At 51.9% G+C, this 24,405-nt stretch overlaps 11 protein-coding genes across 11 annotated transcripts; 7 read left to right on the top strand and 4 right to left on the bottom strand.

The window, feature by feature from the left end:
* The first annotated feature begins 1,618 nt into the window (after positions 1 to 1,618).
* eglD (putative endoglucanase) lies at positions 1,619 to 3,349 on the top strand. Its single transcript, XM_073765262.1, has 2 exons — positions 1,619 to 2,315; positions 2,371 to 3,349. Exons 1-2 carry the CDS (start codon positions 1,886 to 1,888, stop codon positions 3,027 to 3,029), a joined length of 1,089 nt encoding a protein of 362 aa, XP_073615753.1. The 5' UTR covers positions 1,619 to 1,885; the 3' UTR covers positions 3,030 to 3,349.
* A 59-nt stretch (positions 3,350 to 3,408) lies between these two features.
* Positions 3,409 to 5,488, bottom strand: BDV17DRAFT_298395 (uncharacterized protein; the record flags this gene model as incomplete). Its single annotated transcript, XM_073763682.1, has 6 exons — positions 3,409 to 3,915; positions 3,975 to 4,096; positions 4,148 to 4,575; positions 4,773 to 4,848; positions 5,027 to 5,150; positions 5,243 to 5,488. 6 exons carry the CDS (start codon positions 5,486 to 5,488, stop codon positions 3,409 to 3,411), a joined length of 1,503 nt encoding a protein of 500 aa, XP_073615754.1.
* A 737-nt stretch (positions 5,489 to 6,225) lies between these two features.
* Positions 6,226 to 7,041, bottom strand: BDV17DRAFT_298396 (oxygenase MpaB family protein; the record flags this gene model as incomplete). The annotated part of the gene is made up of 1 exon (XM_073763683.1): positions 6,226 to 7,041. The coding sequence occupies one exon, from the start codon at positions 7,039 to 7,041 to the stop codon at positions 6,226 to 6,228; it is 816 nt and encodes a 271-aa protein (XP_073615755.1).
* Positions 7,042 to 8,487: 1,446 nt separating this feature from the next.
* On the bottom strand, positions 8,488 to 8,968 carry BDV17DRAFT_291246 (uncharacterized protein; the record flags this gene model as incomplete). Its single annotated transcript, XM_073762098.1, has 2 exons — positions 8,488 to 8,544; positions 8,600 to 8,968. 2 exons carry the CDS (start codon positions 8,966 to 8,968, stop codon positions 8,488 to 8,490), a joined length of 426 nt encoding a protein of 141 aa, XP_073615756.1.
* A 1,179-nt stretch (positions 8,969 to 10,147) lies between these two features.
* BDV17DRAFT_298399 (uncharacterized protein) lies at positions 10,148 to 10,949 on the top strand. Its single transcript, XM_073763684.1, has 2 exons — positions 10,148 to 10,339; positions 10,406 to 10,949. The coding sequence occupies exons 1-2, from the start codon at positions 10,221 to 10,223 to the stop codon at positions 10,905 to 10,907; spliced, it is 621 nt and encodes a 206-aa protein (XP_073615757.1). The 5' UTR covers positions 10,148 to 10,220; the 3' UTR covers positions 10,908 to 10,949.
* Positions 10,950 to 11,960: 1,011 nt separating this feature from the next.
* Positions 11,961 to 14,949, top strand: BDV17DRAFT_291248 (Zn(II)2Cys6 transcription factor; the record flags this gene model as incomplete). The annotated part of the gene is made up of 6 exons (XM_073762099.1): positions 11,961 to 12,223; positions 12,287 to 12,779; positions 12,831 to 12,911; positions 12,983 to 13,707; positions 13,806 to 14,036; positions 14,121 to 14,949. The coding sequence occupies 6 exons, from the start codon at positions 11,961 to 11,963 to the stop codon at positions 14,947 to 14,949; spliced, it is 2,622 nt and encodes an 873-aa protein (XP_073615758.1).
* A 633-nt stretch (positions 14,950 to 15,582) lies between these two features.
* BDV17DRAFT_263102 (uncharacterized protein) lies at positions 15,583 to 16,464 on the top strand. The gene is made up of 4 exons (XM_073757865.1): positions 15,583 to 15,876; positions 15,950 to 16,020; positions 16,110 to 16,196; positions 16,282 to 16,464. Exons 1-4 carry the CDS (start codon positions 15,700 to 15,702, stop codon positions 16,373 to 16,375), a joined length of 429 nt encoding a protein of 142 aa, XP_073615759.1. The 5' UTR covers positions 15,583 to 15,699; the 3' UTR covers positions 16,376 to 16,464.
* Positions 16,465 to 17,370: 906 nt separating this feature from the next.
* Positions 17,371 to 19,034, top strand: BDV17DRAFT_281729 (glycoside hydrolase family 71 protein; the record flags this gene model as incomplete). The annotated part of the gene is made up of 3 exons (XM_073760075.1): positions 17,371 to 17,475; positions 17,572 to 18,885; positions 19,020 to 19,034. The coding sequence occupies 3 exons, from the start codon at positions 17,371 to 17,373 to the stop codon at positions 19,032 to 19,034; spliced, it is 1,434 nt and encodes a 477-aa protein (XP_073615760.1).
* A 453-nt stretch (positions 19,035 to 19,487) lies between these two features.
* BDV17DRAFT_263105 (uncharacterized protein) lies at positions 19,488 to 21,216 on the top strand. The gene has a single exon (XM_073757866.1). It carries the CDS (start codon positions 19,724 to 19,726, stop codon positions 20,963 to 20,965), a length of 1,242 nt encoding a protein of 413 aa, XP_073615761.1. The 5' UTR covers positions 19,488 to 19,723; the 3' UTR covers positions 20,966 to 21,216.
* On the bottom strand, positions 21,217 to 22,997 carry BDV17DRAFT_263106 (uncharacterized protein). The gene has a single exon (XM_073757867.1). It carries the CDS (start codon positions 22,828 to 22,830, stop codon positions 21,349 to 21,351), a length of 1,482 nt encoding a protein of 493 aa, XP_073615762.1. The 5' UTR covers positions 22,831 to 22,997; the 3' UTR covers positions 21,217 to 21,348.
* A 230-nt stretch (positions 22,998 to 23,227) lies between these two features.
* BDV17DRAFT_291253 (glycoside hydrolase family 43 protein) lies at positions 23,228 to 24,402 on the top strand (the record flags this gene model as incomplete). The annotated part of the gene is made up of 4 exons (XM_073762100.1): positions 23,228 to 23,279; positions 23,344 to 23,624; positions 23,685 to 24,332; positions 24,385 to 24,402. 4 exons carry the CDS (start codon positions 23,228 to 23,230, stop codon positions 24,400 to 24,402), a joined length of 999 nt encoding a protein of 332 aa, XP_073615763.1.
* Positions 24,403 to 24,405: the final 3 nt, after the last annotated feature.

Genomic DNA, 24,405 nt, shown 5'->3' on the forward strand with positions numbered 1-24,405 from the left:
TTATCAGATCGCTACCGTTCTAGGGCTTTGACCGGACAAAGCGCAAGTATATTATCGGAACGACCATACCTTTTTCTGACGAGGGATCGGGTGCAAAAAGCAAGTTCGAAAGATACAGCCGGAATTGGAAACCTCTAGATCATAAGAGACGCCAGAAGCTCAAGGGCCATGCATGAGCTGGAAGATTGGTCATTAGAGACATGTGTTGGGAAATATATATATCGAACAAGCTCTGCCTCAGAATCAACGCAGAGCGGCAACAATACCTAAACGGTAGTAAATTACATTACAATAAAAAGAAGCGCCCCAGACTGAATCTGTAAGATATCATAACTGACCTGTTCATCTCAAACTCACTGCCATCCATTGACCTGAGTGTTCTCTGAATCCTGTCAAGACTAGCGGAATCCCGTCCACGTCCACCAGGCCCGCAACGCCACAAACTACTACGGGTGCGCCAAGTCCCAGGAGTACAACAAAATATTCGAAATATTCTACGCATGCTGAATACTCGAGATTAAAGCCGACGACTCATATACCTCCATACCAAGCTAAAAAGCCCAGCATTCAACAACTTCGGACTAATGGGTACTTCATAGACGCGATGCAAGGTGTACAGTATACTAATCATCGGAGCTCAGACTGAGCTAGTTTCCGCGAACACTACGCTGCCCATGAGGGAGTGCCTGGTCCGCATACCCCTATAGGGAAGTATTTCCAGTCTTATTGCTGGTGGAGTTTTCTCGCTCTAATCCCAAGGGACACGGTCGACTTCGTTGCCATCACAGGCGCCTGTTCAGTCACTCACGTTCCGGACATGGCCGGCCTGAAGAGATTTTTGACAGACCTTGTCCCACGCATGGATAGATATAAGGGTATGGAGACGGGTATTACCGGATAGTGTAGAGGCGACTGTCTGTCGGCGTTGTGTCGAGATGAGGCGGAAACGCGGGTATGGACCAGCGGGCTTCGAAAAGCGAGAATGAGGATGGGAAGAGCCGGTGGCATATCACGAAGAAGGCATGTAGAATGTGGATCTTGCCAAGTTATCTGAAAACAATTGGGGTACTGGAATCATTGATTCGCGTCAGCGAAGAAGGAATGCACACAGCGGAGCCATAAAGTAAACATCAATGAGTTAGATAACATAGCTTGGAGATTGGAGAGCAAGGAAGTGAATTGACACATCATTATTGTCTACGGGTGAAAAGATGGCAGAGGATGAGATAGGGGCTCGCTGAGAAGACCCTCCGCTGGACGGTGGACCGCCTCGTCCACTATCAGGCCATCGAACCGGTTCAGGAGAAATTATCCATGCCCCTCGGTAGTCGATGAGCCCACTTTGAAGATGAAATGGGCGATGAACTCATTTCTGCAAATTGAATCCCCTATCACACTCTTAAGGTCGATATTGGCCCTTGCCGCCAGGTAATATGGAAGGCTCGGTTAATAATGCTGACTTGTGTGGCCACTGCTGGCTAGAATCCATTGTAATGAAACGCCAAGGCCCTATATTGATTCAGCGTTGCCTCCAGGCAAGTTCAGGGTCTGTCACTGGTCGGGAACAGCCGACAGTTCATTTGCCAAGAGCCCTAAGGAAAGGGACCGGCTGTCATTGGGTTGCCTTTGCACGGTGGTGGAGCGGTTTCATATAAACAACCTCACCTTGGCAGGGCTGCTCATTAAACGATCTATGCTTCGACCAGGATCTCGGCGGAGGAGTTGTATAAAGCCTGCTCTCGCCATTCTACTATGCTTCTGCTACTCACAGTCCAACTTTCGCCTCACACTCTTTTTACCATTGCCTGTTTCCTGTCCTGGTGGCAGTCACACCACATTCATTAACCCAGTCTATCTTTAACGTTCATTCTTTACACTCACCACAATGAAGACTTTCGGACTTCTCGCCCTGGCGGCGACTGCTAAGCTCGTCAGCGCCCACGCAACCGTCATGGCTGTCTGGATCAACGACGAAGACCAGGGCCTCGGAAACAGCGCGGATGGTTACATCCGTTCACCTCCTAACAACTCCCCCGTTACCGACGTGACCTCCACCGATATTACCTGCAACGTCAACGGAGATCAGGCTGCTGCTCAGACCCTGGAAGTTGCCGCCGGTGATAAGATCACCTTCGAGTGGCATCATAACTCTCGCGATGCCTCCGACGACATCATTGACCTGTCTCACCTCGGACCCGTGCTTGTCTACATGGCCCCTACCGAGTCCGGATCTGCTGGCAGCGGCTGGGTCAAGATTGCTGAAGATGGATACGCCGATGGGACATGGGCCGTAGAGACTCTCGTCGAGAACAGAGGTTTGACAAAGCTTTTATATACTTCCTGGCAACGAAGTTGCTAATCCCTTGACAGGAAAGCATTCCGTGACCGTCCCCGATGTTCCGGCCGGCAACTACCTCTTCCGCCCTGAAATTATTGCTCTCCACGAGGGAAACAGGGAAGCCGGAGCGCAATTCTACATGGAGTGCGTGCAGTTCAAGGTCACTAGTGATGGTGCTTCTACCCTGCCCGAGGGTGTGTCCCTCCCTGGTGCCTACGCGGTCGACGACGCCGGTATCCTCTTCGACATCTACAGCAGCTTCGACAGCTACCCTATTCCCGGCCCTGCCGTTTGGGATGGTGCTTCCTCTGGCGGCTCCGGTTCTGGCTCTGGCTCAGGCTCCGGCTCAACCTCTGCCCCCGCTGCTACATCCACTACCGCCACCACCACCAGCGTCGCTCCCACAACCACAGAGGCTGCTCCCACTGCCACTGCTCCCGCTCAGTCCCAGACCTCCGTCGTGACCTTCACCACCAGCGTGAAGCCCACTACTACTAGCGTTGCACCCACTGCCTCCGCGTGTACTGCTGCCCCTATCACCACTGCCCCTGCTACCGGCGGTGGCTCTACAGGTAACGCTCAGATCTACGAGCAGTGCGGTGGCATAAACTTCAAGGGTGCTGCTGGTTGCGCTGCCGGCCTTACCTGCAAGCAGTGGAACCCCTACTACTACCAGTGTATTCAGGAATAAATACTGAGCGACGGGTAGAAATTCGGGTTACCGGATTGATTATATGAAGTTCCTTTTCTTCTTTGGGCCTCAAGAGGTCATTTTGGTTAGGGTTTGCTCTAGGTTTTAGCTTTCATAGTAGAGAGTGTTGCTTCTTGTTTGAACTTTCGTAGGGTGTTCCCATCGTTAGAACTAGGCGACGTGGATAAGTAGAAGAGAATAAACGTTGGGATACTTCAACGTCGAAAACCTAATTGACCTGGCTGAATGTTAGGTAGAGTGCGCAATGAATGAGGTTACACGCCCAAATGAACAACATGACGGGAACAAAGTACTGATACCGAGTTTGCTAGCTACTCACTTTAAGAACTAACAACTCAATCAAGCAAGCAAGAATTGTTCATAAAGTCCCCAAGAAAGTCAAAAGCCGCAAGACCAACCTCCCTAGAGTAGCTAGATTATCCGTATACCCAGCAACATCATCCTCATCTAAATTCCTCACTGTATCCAATATCTGATCGACCAGATTATCAACGAACGTATTCAACCCCTCACTAGGAACAATACCACCAAGAACAGACGTTGCCCCACTATTAACCACCATCTGTAGTATCTCCTTGACCGGCCTCGTCGCACTGATCCGAATCGCTTGGAACGCTTCCTCCCAGTACTCGAGGTGTTCACCCTCATATGTAACCGAGACACCGGTTGCTGTTGCGCTGATGTTTCCGTCGCGCAGGTATGGGATCTGCTCCTGGATAATGGACTCGATGTTATCTTCTACGATTGATGTGTCGAGATTTGCGCGCACCACAAAGGTGTTGTTTCCTGGGACGATGTTGTCCACTGCGACTGTGGCGTGGCCGACTGTGAGGTTTGCCAGAATGACGGCGAGTGTTAATTCTCCCTGTCACGGTGAGAATAGTTGTCAGTTGAGATTGTAACGCAAGGGGCTGGCGGGCGTACAAGTGTCACCGTGGCCGGCGCGGGATTGAAGACGACGACTTCGCCGAAGACATTGTTCCCTTGGTCGTCTGGGGACATTACGCCGATTTGGTTGATCCAGATGTTGGGGAAGTTATTGAAGCCTTTTTCTCGTATCAGCATTCATGACCTAAGGCGTCGGTAATGAAGCATACCAGGCAAAGAAACAACTTTCAACAAATCCACTGTCGTACTTAGCGTCGCAACACCAACCGTGGCCTTCGCCTGCCCTGCAACACTAAATGTCGGGTTATAAGCTACATCCTCAACAAGGGCCGCAAACTCGTTTACGTCACCTAGTCTCAGCGTTTGATTGATAAGTGTGATTTTCTCCTTTGCTGAGAAGCTGAGCTTCGGTAGGTCGACTGTTGCAATGGGAATCGGGTCATCGCTTGTCTCAGGGCGGAAGAACTGGGCGCGCATTGGGTCGAAGCGAACGTTTACGGCATCGGGAACTTTAATGTCGCTGAGGATGGAGAATTGGATGCTGTCGTTTGTGGGGTTGAGCAGGGTGACTTCGACTTCGGGGATGGAGATGTGGTCGAGGAGGTAGATTGCGAAGGCTGGGGCGGCATAGATGATACTAGAACAGAGTTAGCGAGATATTGCTCATTGTAGGAAGTGAGAAACTGGTGAGGTGCACAGGAGAGGAAGCCCAACTGCAAGGAGGACGACACCGAGAAGCCCGTAGCAGACAAAGTAGCGGGCGACATGGTCGTTGCCGAAACCCCTATGTGACCGAGTCAGCAAATTGACATTCGATCGTGGCCATGGACGAACTTGATCTTCTTTTTCCTCTTCACTGGTTCCACATTCTCACCTTTCTCTGTTTTGGCTTTTCTTTCGTCTTCTGCGCCTTGAATGTAGAGTCTATGCTCCCTATTAGTATATGGACTAGATATTCAAGACATGGCAGACACGTACGGACGTCTAGCATACTGCCCAACATTGAACACGACTCCCAGAATTCTTAGGCCTCCCTGTGTACCAGATTAGCGAAACATTTCTCAAATGTACCGCGACCAGGGGGGGACGCACGAAAAAAGCACTGGCAAACCAAGCCAGCGCCAACAGAAAGGTGAACGCCGTTCCCCCTTTGTATGTCGCACATTTTACCTCGTTATCAGGGCGGAATCCATAGCACTCGGATTCCACAAACTGCGTACCCACGTTAGCACATTTCCGAAGCGCTTCTCAATCAAAACAATATCAATCGATGCCGAAAAACAGAAGAAATAAAAAAGACAAACCTGAACAACCAATGCAAACACAGCCGAAAGCGCATTCGCCAACGCCCAGAACAAATCGTACACGAAGTTCGGGTACGGCGGGACGGCACACGCAACGACACTGAAGGAGGCAACGGCAATGATGTAGACGAGGAGCTCGTCGCTCCAGGCCGCGTTCGTCAGGAATTTGGCGTTGAGCCCGATTGTGATTATAGCTGAGATGAAGATTCCTACGCGCGCGAGGAAGCCGAGAAATGTGAGGATCATGGTTGTGGTGTGTTAAAAGACGAAACACAACAGATTTCGAACGGCAGCGGCTAGATCGAGCTTGATCTCGCTCACTGCTTCGAGTATTTTGCCTGGAGAGCAAGTGAGAAAGGCACGACTTAAGCACACCACAACGTTGGCTCTGGGATGTTACTTGCAGTTATGGAACGGAGTAAAGGGTCTCTAGACGACCCCATGCACCGAGTAGCTCACGAGGCGACTTGGCGCTTGGAGATCAGAATTGATCAGACGGTCCGCGGTAGGGATTCGGGCCTTCAGGTACGAGCCTTCGCGGGGAATCAAGGGAAGAAGAAAGGGAGCTAGGTCAATTGTAATTTGGGCTTGTGACGAGGTACAGGCCTAGGGTTGCTGGGCCGACTTGGGCCTAGGGTGTCGTACAGTTGTGTTAGGCCAAGTCGGAATTTAACCCGTGGGCAGACTGAGAAGAGAGGCAACAAGTTTTCATCGCTTGGACAAGATTCGCTGAGCAAACTAGGATCTTAAAGAATTACTCCGCATAATGTAACTCCGTGTGGAGGCTGGGAGTTCATCTACTCCCAGTCTTGCTAAACACCATACCGACTCTCTATCGCAGACCTTTTGTGTTACCTCGGACTTTCAAAGTCATTAACAAACATTCAATTGTCACCTGTGCGAGTAATACAGAATTCAACCAACGAAGAACATAAATGTCGTCATTCATAGTACAAATACCCACACAGAAAAGCCAGCCAACTTCAAGCCTTAAGAAGCTGCCCACCCCGCTTCTTCACTTTCTTCCGAAACAGCCTCATCGCATAAGTCTTTGGGAACTGCCGAATGAACAACGGCGTAAACGGATAAACACACGCCATCCCCGAAACAAACAAGCCCGAGATAGCGCGCGAGCTCTTCGTAGATTTAACATGAAACTGTTCCCTCAAAGTAGGCGGAAGCTGCTCAATCGTCAACCGCCTGATAAACGGCATCGCAACGAGAACAGCCGGCCTGGCCCAAAGAGGGACGCTCCGAACAGGATGGAAAATCTCCTTCATGACCAGCTCAGCATCCGCAGTAACCCGCAACTGATTCTCAACCATGTCGCGCCAGTACATGCGAAACTCCTTCAAATTTCTCGGCCACATCTCTTTGGGTACTTGCAAGGACGTGCCCATGACAGAGTAAGCCTGGAACACGCGCTCTGCCATAGCGGGCGCAAGAGGACCATAGATAAGTTCGTACATACCGATCATCGAAGCGTAGATAGTAACCGCGACCCAAAGTTGGAGTTCTGGGTCTAGAGCACTGTAGGGCCGTGGACCAACTTCAGACTTCACACGGGCGTGAGCTTGGTCAACCCATGCTTTCATGTTCGCTTTGTCCTCGTCCGTGCCGAAAATCATCACGTAGATGTACATCTGCGTGTACTGGACGCGGGCAATCGCGCGCTTCGTAAAGGTGCTGTGGTCTGCGACGCCTTGTCCGACTGAGGGGTGGGCGATCTGGAGGAGGATCGCGGCGGGTCCGCCGGCTAGAGCTATGCCTTCGCGGGCGACTTTTTTTAGGTCTTTCATTGCCAGTGGGGAGATGTCTGAGAATGGATCGGACAGGTTCTTCTTCTCGACCGTGATGGTGAAGGAGCCCGAGCCATCGGACTGGGAGGATGACTCAGGGGTCTTTTCGTTGGCGGCTTTTTCCATCATGTTGGTGTTTTTATGGCGTTGCTCAGTTGTATTTCCGTCCTGTGTACAAGGACCAAGTGCCCTATTACAAATTGAAGGATTTTTGAAGGTATAGAAGAAGCAGGGAGGACCTAGTGACGCTCTCTCCATCCGCAAACCCCTCCATTGCGATATATACAATCGCGGCCACTCGCCACCATCTTCCGTGTTCACAAGATGAGACGTTGATCCGCGGGCTCCCAACCGCTGCCGCTCGCGGGTCGCGGCAATTCAACAAGCTCAGACACCATCAGGATAAAGAGGCAGATCATCTGCTTTTACTCTTCCGCAGGACATGAGCAGGGTGGCAGGCGGGGAAGGGTCCCGTGGGGTAAGCCAAGACGACGAACACGATGGAGAAAGAGACAGAAGGATGTCAGAGGAGCCATTGCCCGAAAATCCGATATCTTACGCTCTAGGATAGCTCTGCGAGTATTGATGTGGGCAGCAGCCCGAGTAAACTCATTCGATCATGGAACCAAATTAGGTTGTTCGGGAGTTTGTCTGACGGGCCGAGACCCACTCTTCCCGGCTTCCCTGCAGTAGCGCCGATTATGAACCAATAACATCCGATAACCTCCGGAAGTCGGTAATTTTAAAGTCGTATGGTTACGCTCTCGATACCCTCAAATTACGACCAGGGTCGTACTTCAGGTAGATTGGTTGCAGATTCTGCAGATTTTCATGGCAAAGGAGGGCGATGAATTAGGCAGCCGCCCTTGGAATTTACATTCAGAGCATCAAGTCACGGTCGATGCGTGGCGCACATGCTTCGAAGACCCTGTACGGACCGTCCAGGGATTTGTTGTCTTGAGCGAGATAGTAGATGAACAACTAAATGCGATTTTTACAATTTGCTGTAGTTTGATAGTCCTGACAAACAACATTATCCATACATAACAGTTGATATTACTATCTACGGTCAAATATGCCGGATCCTGAATCGTTAGACTTGGGGTGCAAAACACCAGGATCAGTTACAAGAAGGGGCAAAGCTCGCAAGGGAAACATATTATTATTAGCAGCAGACTGCACAAAGCCTAGCTGACATGACCTCCTAGCATTGCGACTATATACACCCCTACTAGTAACCTCTCATTTCTCCCTGGGATCTGCCTCATGGACAATAACCCTTGATACCCCTCCTAGTCAAGGTTGACGTTCTGATCAAGATCTAATCCCAGTATATACCGATGTCTTCAGATAAGAACCATTCGATGAGCCGCACTATCTGGAATAGTGGAGGTTTGCGGCAGGAAATCTTTAGCGCTCCACGAGATGGTTCCTCTCCTGTCTCGTTCAGCCAAAGATGGCTCCAAGAATACCAGAGATGAGTTGAACAATAGCGTTGATAAGCTGTTGGTTTCTAAGTTAGCGTTGGAGGCAATACATGGGAGATGTAGAATCATACAGGAGCAACCGCATCAATCAAGCCACCAACAGCCTCAACAAACTCAGGAGTCAGGAGCTGATTTGCACCGCCAACAACATTGATGATATGCTGAGTGGTGTCATCGTTGAGCAGGCGAGCACCGTTTGCAAGAAGCTGCCTGATCTGCTGGAAGGTCTCCGGGTTGAGCAAGTCGAGAAGAGGGCCGATAGAGTTGATCAGATCACCGATGACACCGCCGATGTTGCCGATAATGTCATCGCCGCCACCAGTGGCATTATCCTGGCGCGCAATCAGAGCCTTCGCGACCATGTTCAGCTCGTCGGGGGTGGGTATGGCAAAAGCCACGAGGGGCAGGACGAGAAGGAGGAGGAATTGAAAGTTCTTCATTTTGAAAGTGCGCTTGAAAGCTGGAGGGAGCTGATGGTATTGAGTTTGTTGAATTGCTGAGCTTAAGAGAGAGGCTTGGGTGCCTGGGAAGCTCCTGATGTTCTTGAGGTTGCGGATGAGTTGATGTTTGGGTAGTACATATGGGGGTTTTATATTCGAGGTATTTATGCTCCGTTGCTCTATATTCAGCCCCGCCGACTAGAGCATCGGTGCGCTGGCATCTAGCCATCCGTAGTTCCATGTGATGGGAGATTTCCCGGTCATGGCTCTTGATGTCCTCGGCCAACTGCCCGCGGATCGACGGTGGTGGTCAGGAGGAAACCAATGAAGCACCCTGGGGAGGAATGCGGGGTCTAGGCTATGCAGGGCCGAGCCTTCGCCATTGGTGTTGGGAAAGAGACTTTGAATTCGCGCATGGGACAGGGCGAAAGATGGCCGTACCTGGCAGGTGCGCAGTGCCCCTTGTGCCCTATGTCCCCTCCAAATATTCAAATCGAATGCCGCAATACTTCTATTGTAAAATTAATCATGGAGCGCAGCACGGATTTTATCGACTTTAGAGATTGATCTGTTCGTATAACTCCCAGCCGGTTGATTAGATTGAATTCAGCTGGACCAAGTCGCTATGAGGCAAGCAGACACCGCAATTGCATAGATCATCTTTGGTTTGCCCCTCATCCTGTCGTTGAAGGAATTAAGACATAACCAATACTGTCGTGAACATGGTCCACACGGCTGCAGCTCATTCTCGTGGGACCCCCGATTTCGTGCGTTGGGAGGCCAAATGTTCTAGAGCCGGGACGGTCTGTGAGCTCCGGCCGGATCTATGGCCATCACGCAATTAGCAGGGATTGCGCCGGGAAGAAGGATATTGAATTTGTGCCTGTTTTTGCCTCTTTGCATAGTCCCTCGCCTCGGGTTAGGCGGACCGCGGAGGGTTTCTGGATTTGCAGCCGGCAGTATATTCCTTGCCGGGACCATGTTCACCTCGGGGCTCTTGTTCTCGTCTATATGCGGGGTACGCGCCACAAGGCACGATGCAAGTCACAAGCTCTATATAGCATGCATCCTTGGCAGGTCTGCTGATGGCTATCTGAATATGTCTACCAGCTTTCCCCCATCCATCTTGCCTTTGAACTCAGTTGGTCCGGTCCTTGCTCACCTTGTGGAGAAGTCCTTCTTTAACCTCTGCTGCATGTCAAAGACTTACCTTAATCCATTGCTTTGTCCCAACCTTTCCTCCTAAATCAGGATGCGTCTGTCTATTCTCGCTATTGTGCTCACCACAGGCGCTGCCTTTGCGCAGGACGAGTCTGCCTCAACTACAGCGGCACCTACCGTTTCTGATGTTGGCCAGCTGCCTTCTCAGCTGTGAGTGCAACAACACCTTCTTCCAGGATGATCTAGATAAAAAAAGAAAAAGGCTAACGAGCCCAGCTCCCAACTCGCCAACCTCCTGCCAACGCTCCCACCGAACTGGGAGCTCCCTTCCAGCGTCAGGAGCCTCAAGGATTCACTTCCTACTCCACCCCCAGGCATCCTCACCGACCTCGTCAATGGAGTCCCAACGACTGTTCTCCGCGGCCTAGTCAACCCGGCCTCGCGTAGCGCTCTCCAGGAAAGCGTGGCGAATGGCGACTCTCCCCAGTGGTATCAGGATCTGCCCACCCCGGTGAAATCGTATATTGGTCTCTTTGCATCCCAGATTGCGGACCGCAGCCTTACTTACAATCCTACTGCTGCTGTTGCGACGAATGCCAGCACCGTTGAGGCTAGCACTGGCGATGGTGATAGCGATGGTCAGGGAGACGGCGAGTCCTGGGATCTTGGCGAGGCGGAGGATGATGACTCGGGGGCCCGGAGTGCGTTTGATGGGAAGTCGATCTCGACCAGTTTGTCTGTTGTCATGGGTATCCTCGGTCTTGCTGTTGCGCTTTAGATCGGTGGGTTATGGTTAGTGGCTCGCATGCGATCCGTCAAGGGATCCAGGAACGAAGACGAGTGGACGACAAGACACGCCAGGTTAGGGTAATCAGGGCATCTGCTGTAACTAGTTCAGATTGATAATAATCAACACCGAGGGTCTTGTTAGTAAATTCGTCTTGAAGCCCGTTGCGCAGAGATTACCTTTTTGGCCTTAGTTTGATCAATGCTCAAGACCGGTCGGTAGTCTAGCGTAGGGCTGTCGATCAGCTCGCTTAAAGGAGTCGAGATTTGCAGACGGAATGCCCGTTAGGCAAAACTAATATAACTCGGGCCGAGATATCTACATGAGCATGGACTGTCGTCTTGGCTGTAGCTTCTAGTTGATCAGGCTTGAAACTTGGCATACCAACCGCGGTTGTCAGGAAGGCCAAGCGATGCAAGTTGCTAATGTGTAGACTAGTAATTTACAGGCCACGTACATGCATAACTGGATTTTCCTTCCGGACTGACGGTGGCAGGTACCAACCTAATTCTATGCCCCAGGTGGTCCTTAGTATATTGCTCCGTGTTATGGCTTCGGGCCGCGACCCCTGTCAAGCGACCCAGTCACTTTCGCGCTGCCAGGTACATTATCATCAGGTTCATTGCCATAGCGCCGAGGCTCCTGCGCTGTCCCAGCGCGCCCTCCGCTTAGTATTATCCCCATATGCCCTGCAAAAGGAAAACGCAGGGACTCGCCGGCAACCGTTGGATCCGGCGGGCCTCCGGTACCTACACCCCCGCGATGTTTACCCAAGTTGGATAAACGTGGAGTAATGCGGAGATGCGCTGTTTTATTTCGCCAGTTCCGCTGAGGAGAATGGAGCCTGATACGTGCCGACCACAACTTAGTGAACTAAATGTCCATCTGCTCGTAGTATACGCAGCCTGCGTAGTAAACCTAAGTTTGATTGCCATCACAAGGGGCTGCGTATGGCATTACTTAACTAATGGAGGGAGAGCTGCCCTGGAAACTATCCAAGATTTTCCAGGCGCTTCTCAGCATAGTTTCAGGTCGCTTACCAACATGGATTCAAATGAGACAGTACCACTGTTTATGGAGCAATGCTCAGACTCGTCTAGCTCGGATATTCCACTTGCCCTCAAGAAAAGCCCCGACGCAAGGAATGCACACCTTGACAAGGTAACGAAACCCCCACGCAAACGCTCGCGAATTGCATGTACCTGGTGCCGCGACCGAAAAGTCCGTTGCGACGCATCGAGCCATGGAATCCCTTGTACGAACTGCGAGCTTGATCAGCAGGAATGCGTTGTGCATGCTGCGTCTCAGTATGTTCTGACCTTGCATCCACGTCTAAGGCCTTACTACAAAACTGACAACTTCCCGAGCAGAGCTCCCAGAGTCAAGAGGCCAAAATACTTGAAACATCAACCATATCCATCTCCTAATACTCCCAGCAACCCCAGACCGTCTGTCTTCCAACCTTCCGCTAAAGCATCACAAGAGTTTTTCCTCTCCCAGACATGGAGCGAAGGCGGCAATCAAACGCCCTGGAAAACCCCTCAACTCCAGCTAGCACCGCCAGGCACGATATCCGACGTCTTCTACACCCATCACACCTTCCTCAAACTCCCCAGTTTCTTCGATATGCCGCAAGAGGATATTCGCTACCTGAACTCCAAAGGTTGCTTTCGAGTCCCTGGTGGAGGAATATTAGATGAGTTCGTCCGGAGCTACTTCCTCTATATGCACCCTTGTCTCCCAATTATAAATGAGGCTGAGTTCTGGAGGATGTACTATGGTCAGCTTTGCCCTGGCCGTGGGCATGAAAATGGCGGATTGAGTCTGTTTGTGTTTCAGGCTATGCTGTTTGCTAGTTGTCCGGTAAGCTACGCAGAAGCCAGTAGTCGTCGAGCAAGTCTAACGTCGTTCTAGTTTGTCTCACCCACAGCAATCCAGTCGGCAGGATTCTCGGACACCCGAGCAGCACGGAACACACTATATACACGGGCCAAGGTACGCCAGTCTTTCCAGATAAATTAACCTTCAGTGCATCCCTTCCCCGGCTAACATAGAGACCCGAACAGTTACTCTACGATCTGAACTGCGAAATCTCTCCTCTGTTCATTGCCCAAGGCTCTCTCCTCCTATCATATCACACCTCATCCAATGACCTCCACGCTGGCTCTCTATGGCTCAGTATCTCGATACAGGGCGCTTCCCTATTCAACGCCCTCAATCCAGATCTGAGTCCTAAAACAGACAATATAAAGAAACGCATTCGGTGGTGTATAATTCTTACAGACCGATTGACCGCGCTGGGACTAGGGAGGCATCTGGCTCTGGGCACTGAGACTATGGGCACGAACACTGCGGCTAGGTTTGGAATAGCCTCTGGTGAGGGTGTCCTCAGCGAAGCGGATCTAGAAGATGAACTCGATGCCTCGGAGGTCTACGACTCCGAGACAAAAAGGTTGCTTGCTAAGGTGCTTGCGGTGCAGTGTGAGTTGGTGCTTTGCTTGGGAAATGTTCTGATCCTGTCCACTGCCCTCCTATCGGGCATTGGCTTGTGCACTCAAATGAAGAGTGAGAACGTTGGCCATGAACATGTCGATCCGACCCAAGTGAAGTTGGATACAGGCAGTTCGACCGGGGCAGACTCGCTTCACAGGAAGCAGCAAATTGCGGATTGCAAATCTGAACTTCTTCGATGGTCAACGAGCGCGAAGGCAGCACTAGGCGTGGTCGTAAACTCGCACTTGACGCACCACTCTGTCGGGCTATACTTTGGGCTGACATTTTTCTACTACCAGTTAGTTTTCATCTTTAGAAACCCGCTTTCCCTTACACTGCATAAATGCGCGCAGGAAACGGGCAGTTACATAGGTGCTGACAAGAACACGTCTTCAGTGCCGCCCGCCTAGCCCTGAGTAATGTTGAAGCTATGACCCTTCAACTGGGCCATGTCCCAGAAACCACAGATATCACTATCAACAGCACAGCAGCTATGCAAGAAGAGGAAGGGAGAGAAGTAGACCATGAGCGCATCCGCGACGAACTAGAAGATGCCTGCGGCTGCATCACGGATACAATCAAGCGATTCCTCGCGCAGGGCGTCGCGCAGCATCTTCCTATTACCACGTATGCCCCATCCTATTTATTTTCTAGCCTCTGCTTTGCCATTCCCGCTTTCAAAGTTTATCTAAGGATACTAACAACCTCAAGGCTCCCTCTAATATCCCACCCCCTCCTCCTCTCAGCGCTCGACGTGAAACTCTCCAGTACAAAATCTCAATCCGCAACCCGCAAGCGCCGATTCCGCTACTATTCCAATCTAATGCAGGTCTTTCAAGCACGGTATGACGGGACGGATGCCATCGCGGGCTCCATTCAACGGACGCTGCTTTTGGCGGAGAGTATTATTCCTCGCTTGCACGTTGGAAGTGGGAATCAGGCTGCGGGTCGGCGCCCACAATGCAGCAGCTGGTCTGAGCTATTCTCTGAGCGTCCGGGGTGTTACCTTCAGCTGGTCGGTGTATTGGGTTTGGCGTTGAAGGGGGGGAATTCGAGAGGGTTCCAAGGGTTCCAGAATCCTGTGGGGAAGAGTACTCGAGCTACCTGCAGTTCAGATCCGGCCTTCGACGATACGATCCCGTCTCACCCAGGACACGTCCATGATAAAGGTCCAGGACCCTCATTAGAACCGGGAACGGTGATGGATCCAACAAGTCTCTGTGATTTTCCCGAAACCAAGGAAGAGAACCTGCAGCCACACCGTCAACGCCGACATCAACAGGATCTCCACAGCTGCGGGACCAACCAGAAACCCTTACTGCAGGGCATTTCATCATTTGAGACTGATGGTCTTGGTCTAGTACTGGACTCAGTACTGCCAGGAACCTGCGATGCCATGATGGATACCCCCTATGCGTATACGATGCATTTGGATTCTATGATCCCTGGTCATAGCGAGTATGCATATGGTGATGAAGTCTGCCCTAATACCCCTGCGGGTTCATGGAGCCATATACCACGAACCTACCCGATAGCGTGATAATTGCGGCTTTCTAAATTTATTGCCTGAGGTTGGAACACTTTCATAGAATTCACGCCATATCCGCAGGGTTTCGCCCTATAGATACCCATGGTTGGCTAAGGGAGAGCATATTCTGTGATCCGTTTGTTCCCCAGCTGAGAGTAATACAGTAGGAAAAAACCTAGCATGAAGCCGATGGCCATCCATCCGGCCACCGCTTTATAGAGTTTCATCTTCGCCAATGTACTCTTGTAATGGGAGTTGTGTCATTGAGACAAGCTCAAGAGGGGCTTGATCTCTCTTCATGAAGAGTGAGGAGTTATCACGGACAGTGGCCGGTTAGCTATGCAAGTGTTTCATCTAGCCTGATAAGCCTGGGGTAGATGGTAGCTGGCATTTAATAGTGCCATTCTCATGGGCTACAAAGTCATCGATACTCTGTCCAGTAATGCGAAAACCCCAAATTTAGTTAGGAATAGGTACTAATCATGCAAGGTCTAGTTCAAAGCAAAAAGCAGAAGTACCCTGTACAGTGTATCCACAATCAACGTCAGCGTACAAATGTAGACCGGATTGCTCTCAGTGGCAAACGTCATAAAGCTTTGTCGGAGGGCGCGGTTGCTCGGACTGACGGCTAGCCAGCCCGGGCAGCGGCAGTCGACACCATCAAATGCTAGATATATATGTCAAGCAGGATATGATTCGTGGAACGCGGGGCCTCTCCCCGCATTTCGACTGTCTTTGAATCGAGAACTCTGGGTTGGGTCAATGATATCATGCCATCTCACCCAATCACAACAGCTCCCTGCCAGGGTTTCTTTCAGAGAACTTGCCACACGATATAAGAGCTATCCTATCTGCTCTCCCGAGGTTTTCTTTGCGATAAGAAACAACATACCAAGTCTACACTCTCAGTACCAAGCAAGCACCATGACCAGGGAACTTGTCAGTCAGTCCGATCAAAGGAAAAGGAGTCCACAGGGAGAAGGTATGGTACTGACCGACCTTACCCATCTAGAGCTTCGATATCCGATTCGACAATATCCCAGCGCACGATGAATACGGAGACGGGAAAGAGCTCGCAGATCGGTAAGTAAAGTGATCTTTCGTTGTCTCTGGACATCGCACTTTCGATGCTATTGAGAGGATGGATATGAAGTAACTCACTGCTTTCTAAGAATGCGCGAGATATACAAAGGAAAAGGCCTCGAGTTCCCAAATGACTTTGACTCCACGTTGACTACGCCGCCGGTCCATTTCATGCAGTATGTTCTCCTCGCTCTTTACTATTTTTGAAGCGTCGTAGTCAAAGCTCGGTCAGCAGACAAGATCGCTAATGCTGTTTCGTAGAGTTTTCGCTCCGGATGACGTGGACGTGGATGCGTTGAGAAGGGTGAATGTCCCGAGTGGGCTGGATATTGAGATTTTGGAATTATCGTACTGAATTGTATATACTGATTACACAACTACTCACCACGTAACTGGGCTTATGCCGCTTACATTGTTCTTCTATGAGAACAAGAGTGTGTGGACGATAGGTACTTTTGAGATTATATATACCGAGTAGTCCAAGCCTTTTCTGCTCGTCACGACCGTATCTTACCCATTGAGACTCAGCCGTCGGTAAAAACTGCTACAATAGATATAATATGGCATGTCTCCTGCCGAGCTAAAACTATCATCCTCCCGAACGCCATTCTCGCCACGGTTGCGGCGGTTGTTCGCTTCGCGGAGACGGTGAAGACACGCGACTTGCAGCATACCTGATGTTCTTGGAGTGCCAACGTCAGCAATCCCGCAAGGCAAGAGCCAATTCTCCCCTAAGAGACAAAGTACTTTGTGAATGGTTTTCGTATACTGCGCGAGGGGCTGCGACCGGTATTGAAGTCAGGTATTTTTTCGGTTTCATTAGGCATGCCCCCTTCATACGCCCATTTAAGAGGCAAAATCAATCTCAATCATTGGACCCAGTACAACCCCTGACAATTTTTTTCGTCATAATCGTGCCCTGCGCAGGTGTGATCTTTGTGGGACTGGGAACTCTCACGAACCTCAATCCGGGACAGACATATCATATCACATCTGATATGCCGGTCGATAGTTACAGCCACTAACTACATACTGACAGTGCGCTGCCACGAATCAATAGCATGCAATGAGCCAACCTTCTCCTGAATATCATCTGAGAACGATAATTGTCAACGCCATGTCTTCAAACTATCGAGTGCTGGCCTTGCTCCCAAGGGACGCCGAGACTGTACAGGCGTAGAACTAAGGTTGCGCCTCAAGGGATGTAGAACTCGACTAGACTAGGAGACAGTTTTAATATTAGTACGCCTGTTTTCCCTGAGAATATTGCCTACGGGGAGCGTTCTTGATCCGTCAGTTCGTTCTGTTCTTCTTTTGTTCGAGAAGAGAACAGAGAAAATCGCCTACACCATGATACTCCCAACCGTGCCATGGCCATGGGCCCTACCTCTCCTCATCCTCGTCAACCTCCAACAACAATGCGTCCAAGCAAAGGCCGTCTTTGCTCACTTCATGGTACGCGGCCAGGCTAGGCCGATCAATCCACTCCACTCATCCATCTCACGAGCCAGTCTCAACAGACTTAACTCACCACTTTTGACATAAACCTAGATCGGCAACACTGAAAACTACACCGCAGCCGACTGGATCTCAGACATAACACTGGCAAAAGCCTCATCGATCGACGCATTCGCCCTAAATGCCGGTTTCGGGGAGGACTACAACGCGCGCTCGTTCCGCGCCGCCTTTGACTACGCAGCAGAGCTCGACTTTAAAATATTTTTCTCACTCGATTACTCCGGCCCTGGGTGGCCGAAGGACCAAGTCATTGATCTGCTAGAGAACCACACTGCTCACGAGGCGTACTTCCGACATACCGATGGGAAGGCACTTGTTAGTACATTCGAAGGATTCCAGGCCGCGAATGAGTGGGGGGAGATTAAGAAAGCCGTTGCAAAGAAAGTCGGCGGTGAGAATTGCTGCGCTTTCGTACCGGATTGGACGTCCGTTGGGCCGCGCAAAGCATCGAACGTCGACGCGATTGATGGACTGATGTCTTGGGAGGCGTGGCCGTATGGGTCTAAGGAGATGAACTCCACCAAGGACGAGGAGTACATGGATCTCCTGAACGGGCGACCATTCATCATGCCCGTGAGTCCTTGGTTCTATACCAACCTGCGCCAGTTCAATAAGAACTGGGTGTGGAAGGGCGATGACCTGTGGTATACGCGGTGGCAGGAGGTGATTGAGCTGCAGCCAGAGTATGTGGAGATCCTAACGTGGAATGACTATGGGGAGGGTCACTATATTGGGCCTATTAGGAACAATGCGACGGGGGTTATTTATGAAGGGGCGCCGTTTGATTATGTCGAGGATATGCCGCATGATGGGTGGAGGAGTATGTTGCCGTTTGTGATTGAGCAGTATAAGAGCGGTGGGAAGGAAGTTGAGATTGAAGAGGAGGTCTTGAGTGTTTGGTATCGGCTAAGTCCGGCAGACGCGTGTGGACCTGGGAAGACGAGTGGCAATAGTCCTAGCTCGCATCAGACGCTCATGAAGCCGGGGGATGTACTTGAGGACAAGGTGTTTTACTCGGCTTTGTTGGGTGGGAATGCGGATGTGCGAGTGAGTATTGGTGGTGAGAATCGTCCTGCGGAATGGACGGATCGACCGGATGGGGGGAGGGGGGTCTATCATGGGTCCATTCCCTTTGATAATCGCACTGGCGAGGTCGTGGTGACTTTATCTCGGGACGGAGACTTCCTGGCGCAAATGGCTGGGAGAAGTATTGACGACAGTTGCCCGGGGAACTTGACGAACTGGAATTCCTGGGTTGGGAATGCCACTGCTGTGAAGGCCAACCGGGGTAATGGAGGTGATGGCGATGGCGACGGCGATGAGTCGGCCGCTGTGTCTGTACAGATGGTGCCGGCGATGTGGATGTTGGCACTTTCTCTGTTTGTTCTCCTGTAATTACTCGATGTGTCGATATACTACTATTACTCTAATCATAATCGAACTTGCATTGTCAAGGTCTAGCCCTATCAACAACTGGTCAGTGCAGACATGCTTGATAAGGGAACATCAAATGAAACAACCCCAGCTCCGTCCATTCCACGGATCCAACCAATATCCAACCACGGAGCGATCTTCTTCGCCAACCCACGAATCAAAATGCCTCTTTTCGCGATAAAGTTGATGTCAATGACCTCAGCGACAGGCAACCCCCACCAAGACACACCCAATGAGAGTCCCTTCCAACCCCCCATTCAACTCTGGACTAGTCGATCAAACAACGTACTTTAGTTCTGACATGGGCCATTCGTGGCAAGATCACTGACATCGGGCGATCGGCACGCTTATTGGGCTGGCGATCTGTGAGAGCCTGGACTGTGGGGAGACTACGCTGTGCTACTGGCCGTCATGCCACTGGTCGTCATGCCACCAGCACCGGGCCACGGGCGGCCACTGGGCGCTTCCAATCCGGTCTGTAGTTTAGACTTGCTGGCGGGGCTTTCAGTGTAAGGTTTGGCTTCGTGCAGGGCGGAGACTTGAAGTCTGGCTTGATTATAAGTTGGCCTTGTCCCGGCCATTGTAAGGTCAGGAATTGTCGGCCAAGTACGGAGCGTCAGTCTTTATTTCAACGACTTCTTTCTTGTCTTTTCGTTGTGCTTCTTCTGGAGTTTCTGATCCTCTTGTTGCGTCCAGAGCAATTGATTCAATTTTATCGGCGTTCAAGCTACATAAAGGAGACAGCAGCAAAATGTCCTTCACGCAAACCCACTCAACAAAGCCAAACGCACGCATCCCCCCAATTCTCCTAGCCCGCCAATCCACCTCCCCAACTCCCTCAGCCAAAACGGCAAGCTACCTCGTCACAATCTCGAAACAAAAACTCTCCGACGAGGCCTCCCTCCCCGAGCCCGATCTTCGCCGCTGTCTAGGCCACCACGCCCTCCTTACAAAGACCACGCTGGAAGCAAAGGAGGATATGAAGCGGTACCTTGAGGTTGTTGAGTACGAGACTGATAGTGAGGATGACGAGGAGGAGTATGACGAGGAGGCGGTTGTTGACGAGGTTGAAATGTTCAACATTGATAATGTGAAGATTGTTGATGGGGATAGTGAGGTTGAGGATATGCTTTTCCATGAGGAGCCAATGGTTCAGCAGGAGGAGGATGTGCATGTTCCTCATGTCGTTACGCATCCGCGTCCGCCGCCGGGGATTCCGGTTCTTATGGCTGTTTCTATGCCCATGCCCATGGCTACATCTTTCACGATGGCTAGCACGGAAACGTATCGGCCGATGACGAGGATCCCTAGGCCTACTTCTATTTCTACTTCGAGCCAAAGGTCCAAGACTGCTCCGAGCAGGGATAAGGATCCCTACGTTGTCCGCGTGCAAGAGGAGATTGTTGACATCGACGCCGATGCCCTGACTCACGGGCCTGATATCGATGTACCCGGCTCCAGCTGCAGTTCCAGCACGCCCTCATTCGAGAATCTTCCCAGCTTCACCTCCATCTCCAAAGCAACCCCCAGCCCAAGTTCTACGTCAACATCTACCCCCGTCAAAGACAAAATCCTCAATACAGTCAGGGGCCTCGTAAGGCGACGAAACTCTTCCCCGTCCTCGTCATCATCCTCATCGATCCCGCGACCGTCTCTCACTCCATTATCTTCACCACACAAACAGAAACATAACGGAACGAGCGGGGCATCTTCTTCGCTGATCCGCATAACGACCAAGAATGCCTCTTGCAGCTCCATCCCCGTCCGGATCCATATCCATGAGCATATCGTTTCAGATCCTTCACAAAATGATGGCCATGGACACAGCAGTACGTTCGAAAGGAGCAACAAAACCCGCAGTCCCAGCCCCAGTCCCAGTCCGACATTCACACAACAGCCAGCGAAGACATTTACGGCTCGGGGCCGCGAGTGCGCGGCGCGACTGGGGGAGAGGGTTAGAGTTGGGGTTCCGATGACGACATTGCGGAATTAATGAACAGTGTATATGGAATGCGATGGGAATTTGCTGTACATTATTTATTATGACTGGATATATTTATTATGGGAGGGATGGGGAATTATTGGTTGGACGGACTAACGGCGTATAGAGCATAGCGTAGCGGGTTACGGCCTATTTACTTTCCTTCACTTTTTGATTTTAGGGTTCTCGGTTGCTGAGATGGAGATTACAAATATGATGAAGCTGTTTCACCATCATCGACGAAAGATGCAGGATAGATTTTGATGAGATCAGTCATTACATACATACTACCATAGCACAACCTCGAATCCCGACAAACTTGCATGATGCATAGAAAGATACAGCGCATAAACACAAATATAGAAAGAAAAGAAGAGGTATCATTAATCACCCAGTCAGGTCCACACCTTCATAATCGCATCCTGCAAGTCGCCCGGCGGGATACTCCCCCTAATCCTCCGTCCAAAGTCACTCCCCGTGCGCTGCGTCAACGCATCCTTAACCTGCGTCAGATAAGGCGGGTTCCAATGCAAACGCACAACCCAGTAAATCAACCTCTTAATATCAGCCTTCGCCCCGCCAACAGGCACAATAGCCAGCATGGTCTCGACGTCGAACTTGAGGGGGTCGCGAGCGCGAGCCAGGATAGCAACGAGGGCCTTTTCGAGGTGGCCGCTGAATTCGTCCTTGATTGTCTTCTCGAGAGAGATGTGGTATTTGCTCTCGAAGGCGTGCGAGATAGCAACGAGTTTTTGGTCCGACGCGCCGAGGAAGACGGCTGCGACGCCGATTTCATCGGTGCCGGTTTTGGCGTTCGTCGCGACGTGCAACTCATGCACGTCTTTGTCGACACTCGCCTGGTCAAAGTAGGTTCCTCGTTCTGGGCGGACAGCGTTGAGGAGCATGACGAAGAACTTCTCTGTTTTGCCGGAAAGGTCGCTCTTGATGTCGTCGACGAGCGCCTTGTTGTATTTGTTCAAGTACTGGTACTTGATTGCGCGGAGATCGGCATTGCTTCTGCCAATGAGGACGTCGTTGATGGCGACCTCGTCGGTTCCAATCCCGGAAATCGCGTCGCGGAGGTATGCGATATCCTGGCCCAGTGGGCCCGCCGCGAGCGAGAGCATCGCGATCTCAAAGTCGCCTGACAGCTCACTCTTCAGGTCCTTCTCGAGGTTCCGTCCATGGCGCTCCATGTATGTGTTTCGGATGAGCGTCATTTGCAGCGGATCGGGCTTGGCGAGCACGTTGATCAGCGCGGCTTCGTCGGTGCCCCATCCCTTCATCGCCTTGCGCAGCGCGTCGGCCTCCTTGCTCGCGTCGCCCGAGGCCCGCTGGTCCGGATCGTAGCCTAGTGACGGAGGGGCGGGAACCGGTGCCGCGGGTGGGTATCCGCCGGCTCCTGGTGGTGGTGCGCCATACTGGCCTGGTGGTGGGCCGGGCGGGTAGTGGCCTCCCGGGGGAGGATATGCGCCCTGAGGGTATCCCTGCGGCGGGTACGGGGAGCCATGGGCTCCATGCGGAGGAGGAGGAGGAGTGCCGTATTGACCAGGTGGAGGAGGGGAGCCCCAGGCGGCCTGGGGTGGTTGGCCGTAGGGTGGCTGGCCGTATTGTTGCGGGTGCGGGGGCTGCTGCGGGTGCGGAGGGTATTGCTGGTATGGCGATGGCTGGAAAGGCGGTTGCGACGGGTGCGAAGAGTGGGGAGGGTATCCGCCTGCGCTGCCTGGGGGTGCTGGGCTTCCGCCTGGTGCAGGGGCGCCGTACGGAGCAGGGTGTGCAGGGCCAGGATAGGAGGCGGGAGGATATTGGGCGGGGTAGCCCTGGGGAGGCGGAGGACCGGAGTACTGGCCGTAGTTGCCAGGCGGGGGGTACGACATTCTGGTCAATGATAAAAATAGAAGGAAAAGAAATAAAAGACAAGATCGAAGGTCAAGGGGTGCGATGCAAGAACGACAGGAGCAGAGGTGAGGAGAGGATGAGGCTGAGGAGGGGCAGCGCGGGATCAGGCCTTGTTAAGAGAACAGTCACCATCGGTCGGCTAACCTGCTGTGGCTGAGCAGTACGAGCGTAAGCCAACTGGAGCAACAGGGATCCGGCAGCAGTTCGGCCTGGTTGGTCTGTTCTGCCGCTAATGTTGTATGGGGGAAAGTGCAGTGGATTCAGGGACTGCCCAAGCTACACAGCCCTGCCGATCGCGCGACAACACACTTTATCTAGACCAGATGTTCTTCGATGACGCTGTTGTAGATTTCCAGATCGCACATCCCAGTCAACATGGGCATCAACCACCTGCAGCCTGAAGCCCCATTTGTGATGAGATATAAGAGTCGCTGCTCAAGGTCGATTCCCCAGTCCATCATTCACAATCCCCACGCGAACCAAACTCATAGCCTCCACAGCGCTTTTCTCTCTCGCCGTCGCAAGCTCCCTCGTAGGCTCTCTCGCCGAGCCAGTGCGCGTCCTTGATCGCGATTTCCCGGACCCCAGTATCACCCAGACACCCGACGGCTGGTATTCGTTTGGAACAACTTCAGGCGGACGAAACGTGCAAGTTGCACACTCTACCGACTTCGTCGCCTGGGAATTCCTCGAAGACCATGATGCCCTGCCGGGTCTTCCAGAATGGGTGGCCGACGAACCAATGGTCTGGGCGCCGGACGTTATCCAACAAGTAAATTTTCCATTCTATCAGGGTCCAATTGCGTGCAGAGCACATGGCTAAAGGTAACAGGACGACGGTCGTTATATTATGTACTATGCCCGCATCCGGGAAGATGTTGACAGACACTACCTGGGCGTCGCGACGTCCTCTGCTATCGAAGGCCGGTACTGTCCGGTAGAACACCCATTAGCCTGCCCAATTGAGCAAGGCGGCGCCATCGACGCAGCCGGCTTCAAAGACGACGATGGCACTGTCTATGTGACGTACAAGGTTGACGGGAGCCGTCTGACCACTGACGACGGCGAGGTTCACCCCACGCCGCTTGTACTGCAGGAGGTTAAGGGGGACGGGTTCACCCCTGTCGGCGAGCCAGTGACACTGCTTGACCGCACCCACGAAGACGGGCCGCTCATAGAAGCTCCGGTCATAGTCAAGTCTGATGGCTTCTACTACCTCTTCTTTTCATCGCACCTGTTCAACAATCCCGACTATGACTCGAAGTACGCGACTGCGCCTTCCGTGGCCGGTCCGTATACTCGTAAAGGCCGGGTTGTCGCGCCTGGTGATCCGAGCAGTGTCGGGCCGTTGAGCGGTCCCGGCGGCGCTGATATTACAGAGGACGGTACGAAATTTGTCTTCCACGCGAACCTTGACAATGAGAGTCCTGCCGGTGGACGGGGGCTGTATGCCACTGCAGTGACCCTAGCGGGCGGCAAAGTAACCTTCACTGACCGGGAGTCGACTTGTAAGTCTGACCTAGCACTGCGAGTCCTTTTTTCGGACCTAGACG

The sequence above is a fragment of the Aspergillus undulatus genome, assembly GCF_047715775.1.
Source record: "Aspergillus undulatus strain CBS 261.88 unplaced genomic scaffold BDV17scaffold_23, whole genome shotgun sequence".
NCBI classification, from domain to species: domain Eukaryota; kingdom Fungi; phylum Ascomycota; class Eurotiomycetes; order Eurotiales; family Aspergillaceae; genus Aspergillus; species Aspergillus undulatus.

Excerpts from the sequence above, each read along its gene's own strand:
- BDV17DRAFT_298399 (XM_073763684.1), top strand. The coding sequence starts at position 10,221 with ATGCGTCTGTCTATTCTCGCTATTGTGCTCACCACAGGCGCTGCCTTT. Across the intron at positions 10,340-10,405 it reads GGCCAGCTGCCTTCTCAGCT|CTCCCAACTCGCCAACCTCC; the intron begins GTGAGTGCAACA and ends TAACGAGCCCAG.
- BDV17DRAFT_263106 (XM_073757867.1), bottom strand. The coding sequence starts at position 22,830 with ATGTCGTACCCCCCGCCTGGCAACTACGGCCAGTACTCCGGTCCTCCG.
- BDV17DRAFT_263102 (XM_073757865.1), top strand. The coding sequence starts at position 15,700 with ATGATATCATGCCATCTCACCCAATCACAACAGCTCCCTGCCAGGGTT. Across the intron at positions 16,021-16,109 it reads GGGAAAGAGCTCGCAGATCG|AATGCGCGAGATATACAAAG; the intron begins GTAAGTAAAGTG and ends CTGCTTTCTAAG. Across the intron at positions 16,197-16,281 it reads CCGCCGGTCCATTTCATGCA|AGTTTTCGCTCCGGATGACG; the intron begins GTATGTTCTCCT and ends GCTGTTTCGTAG.
- eglD (XM_073765262.1), top strand. The coding sequence starts at position 1,886 with ATGAAGACTTTCGGACTTCTCGCCCTGGCGGCGACTGCTAAGCTCGTC. Across the intron at positions 2,316-2,370 it reads GACTCTCGTCGAGAACAGAG|GAAAGCATTCCGTGACCGTC; the intron begins GTTTGACAAAGC and ends ATCCCTTGACAG.
- BDV17DRAFT_263105 (XM_073757866.1), top strand. The coding sequence starts at position 19,724 with ATGTCCTTCACGCAAACCCACTCAACAAAGCCAAACGCACGCATCCCC.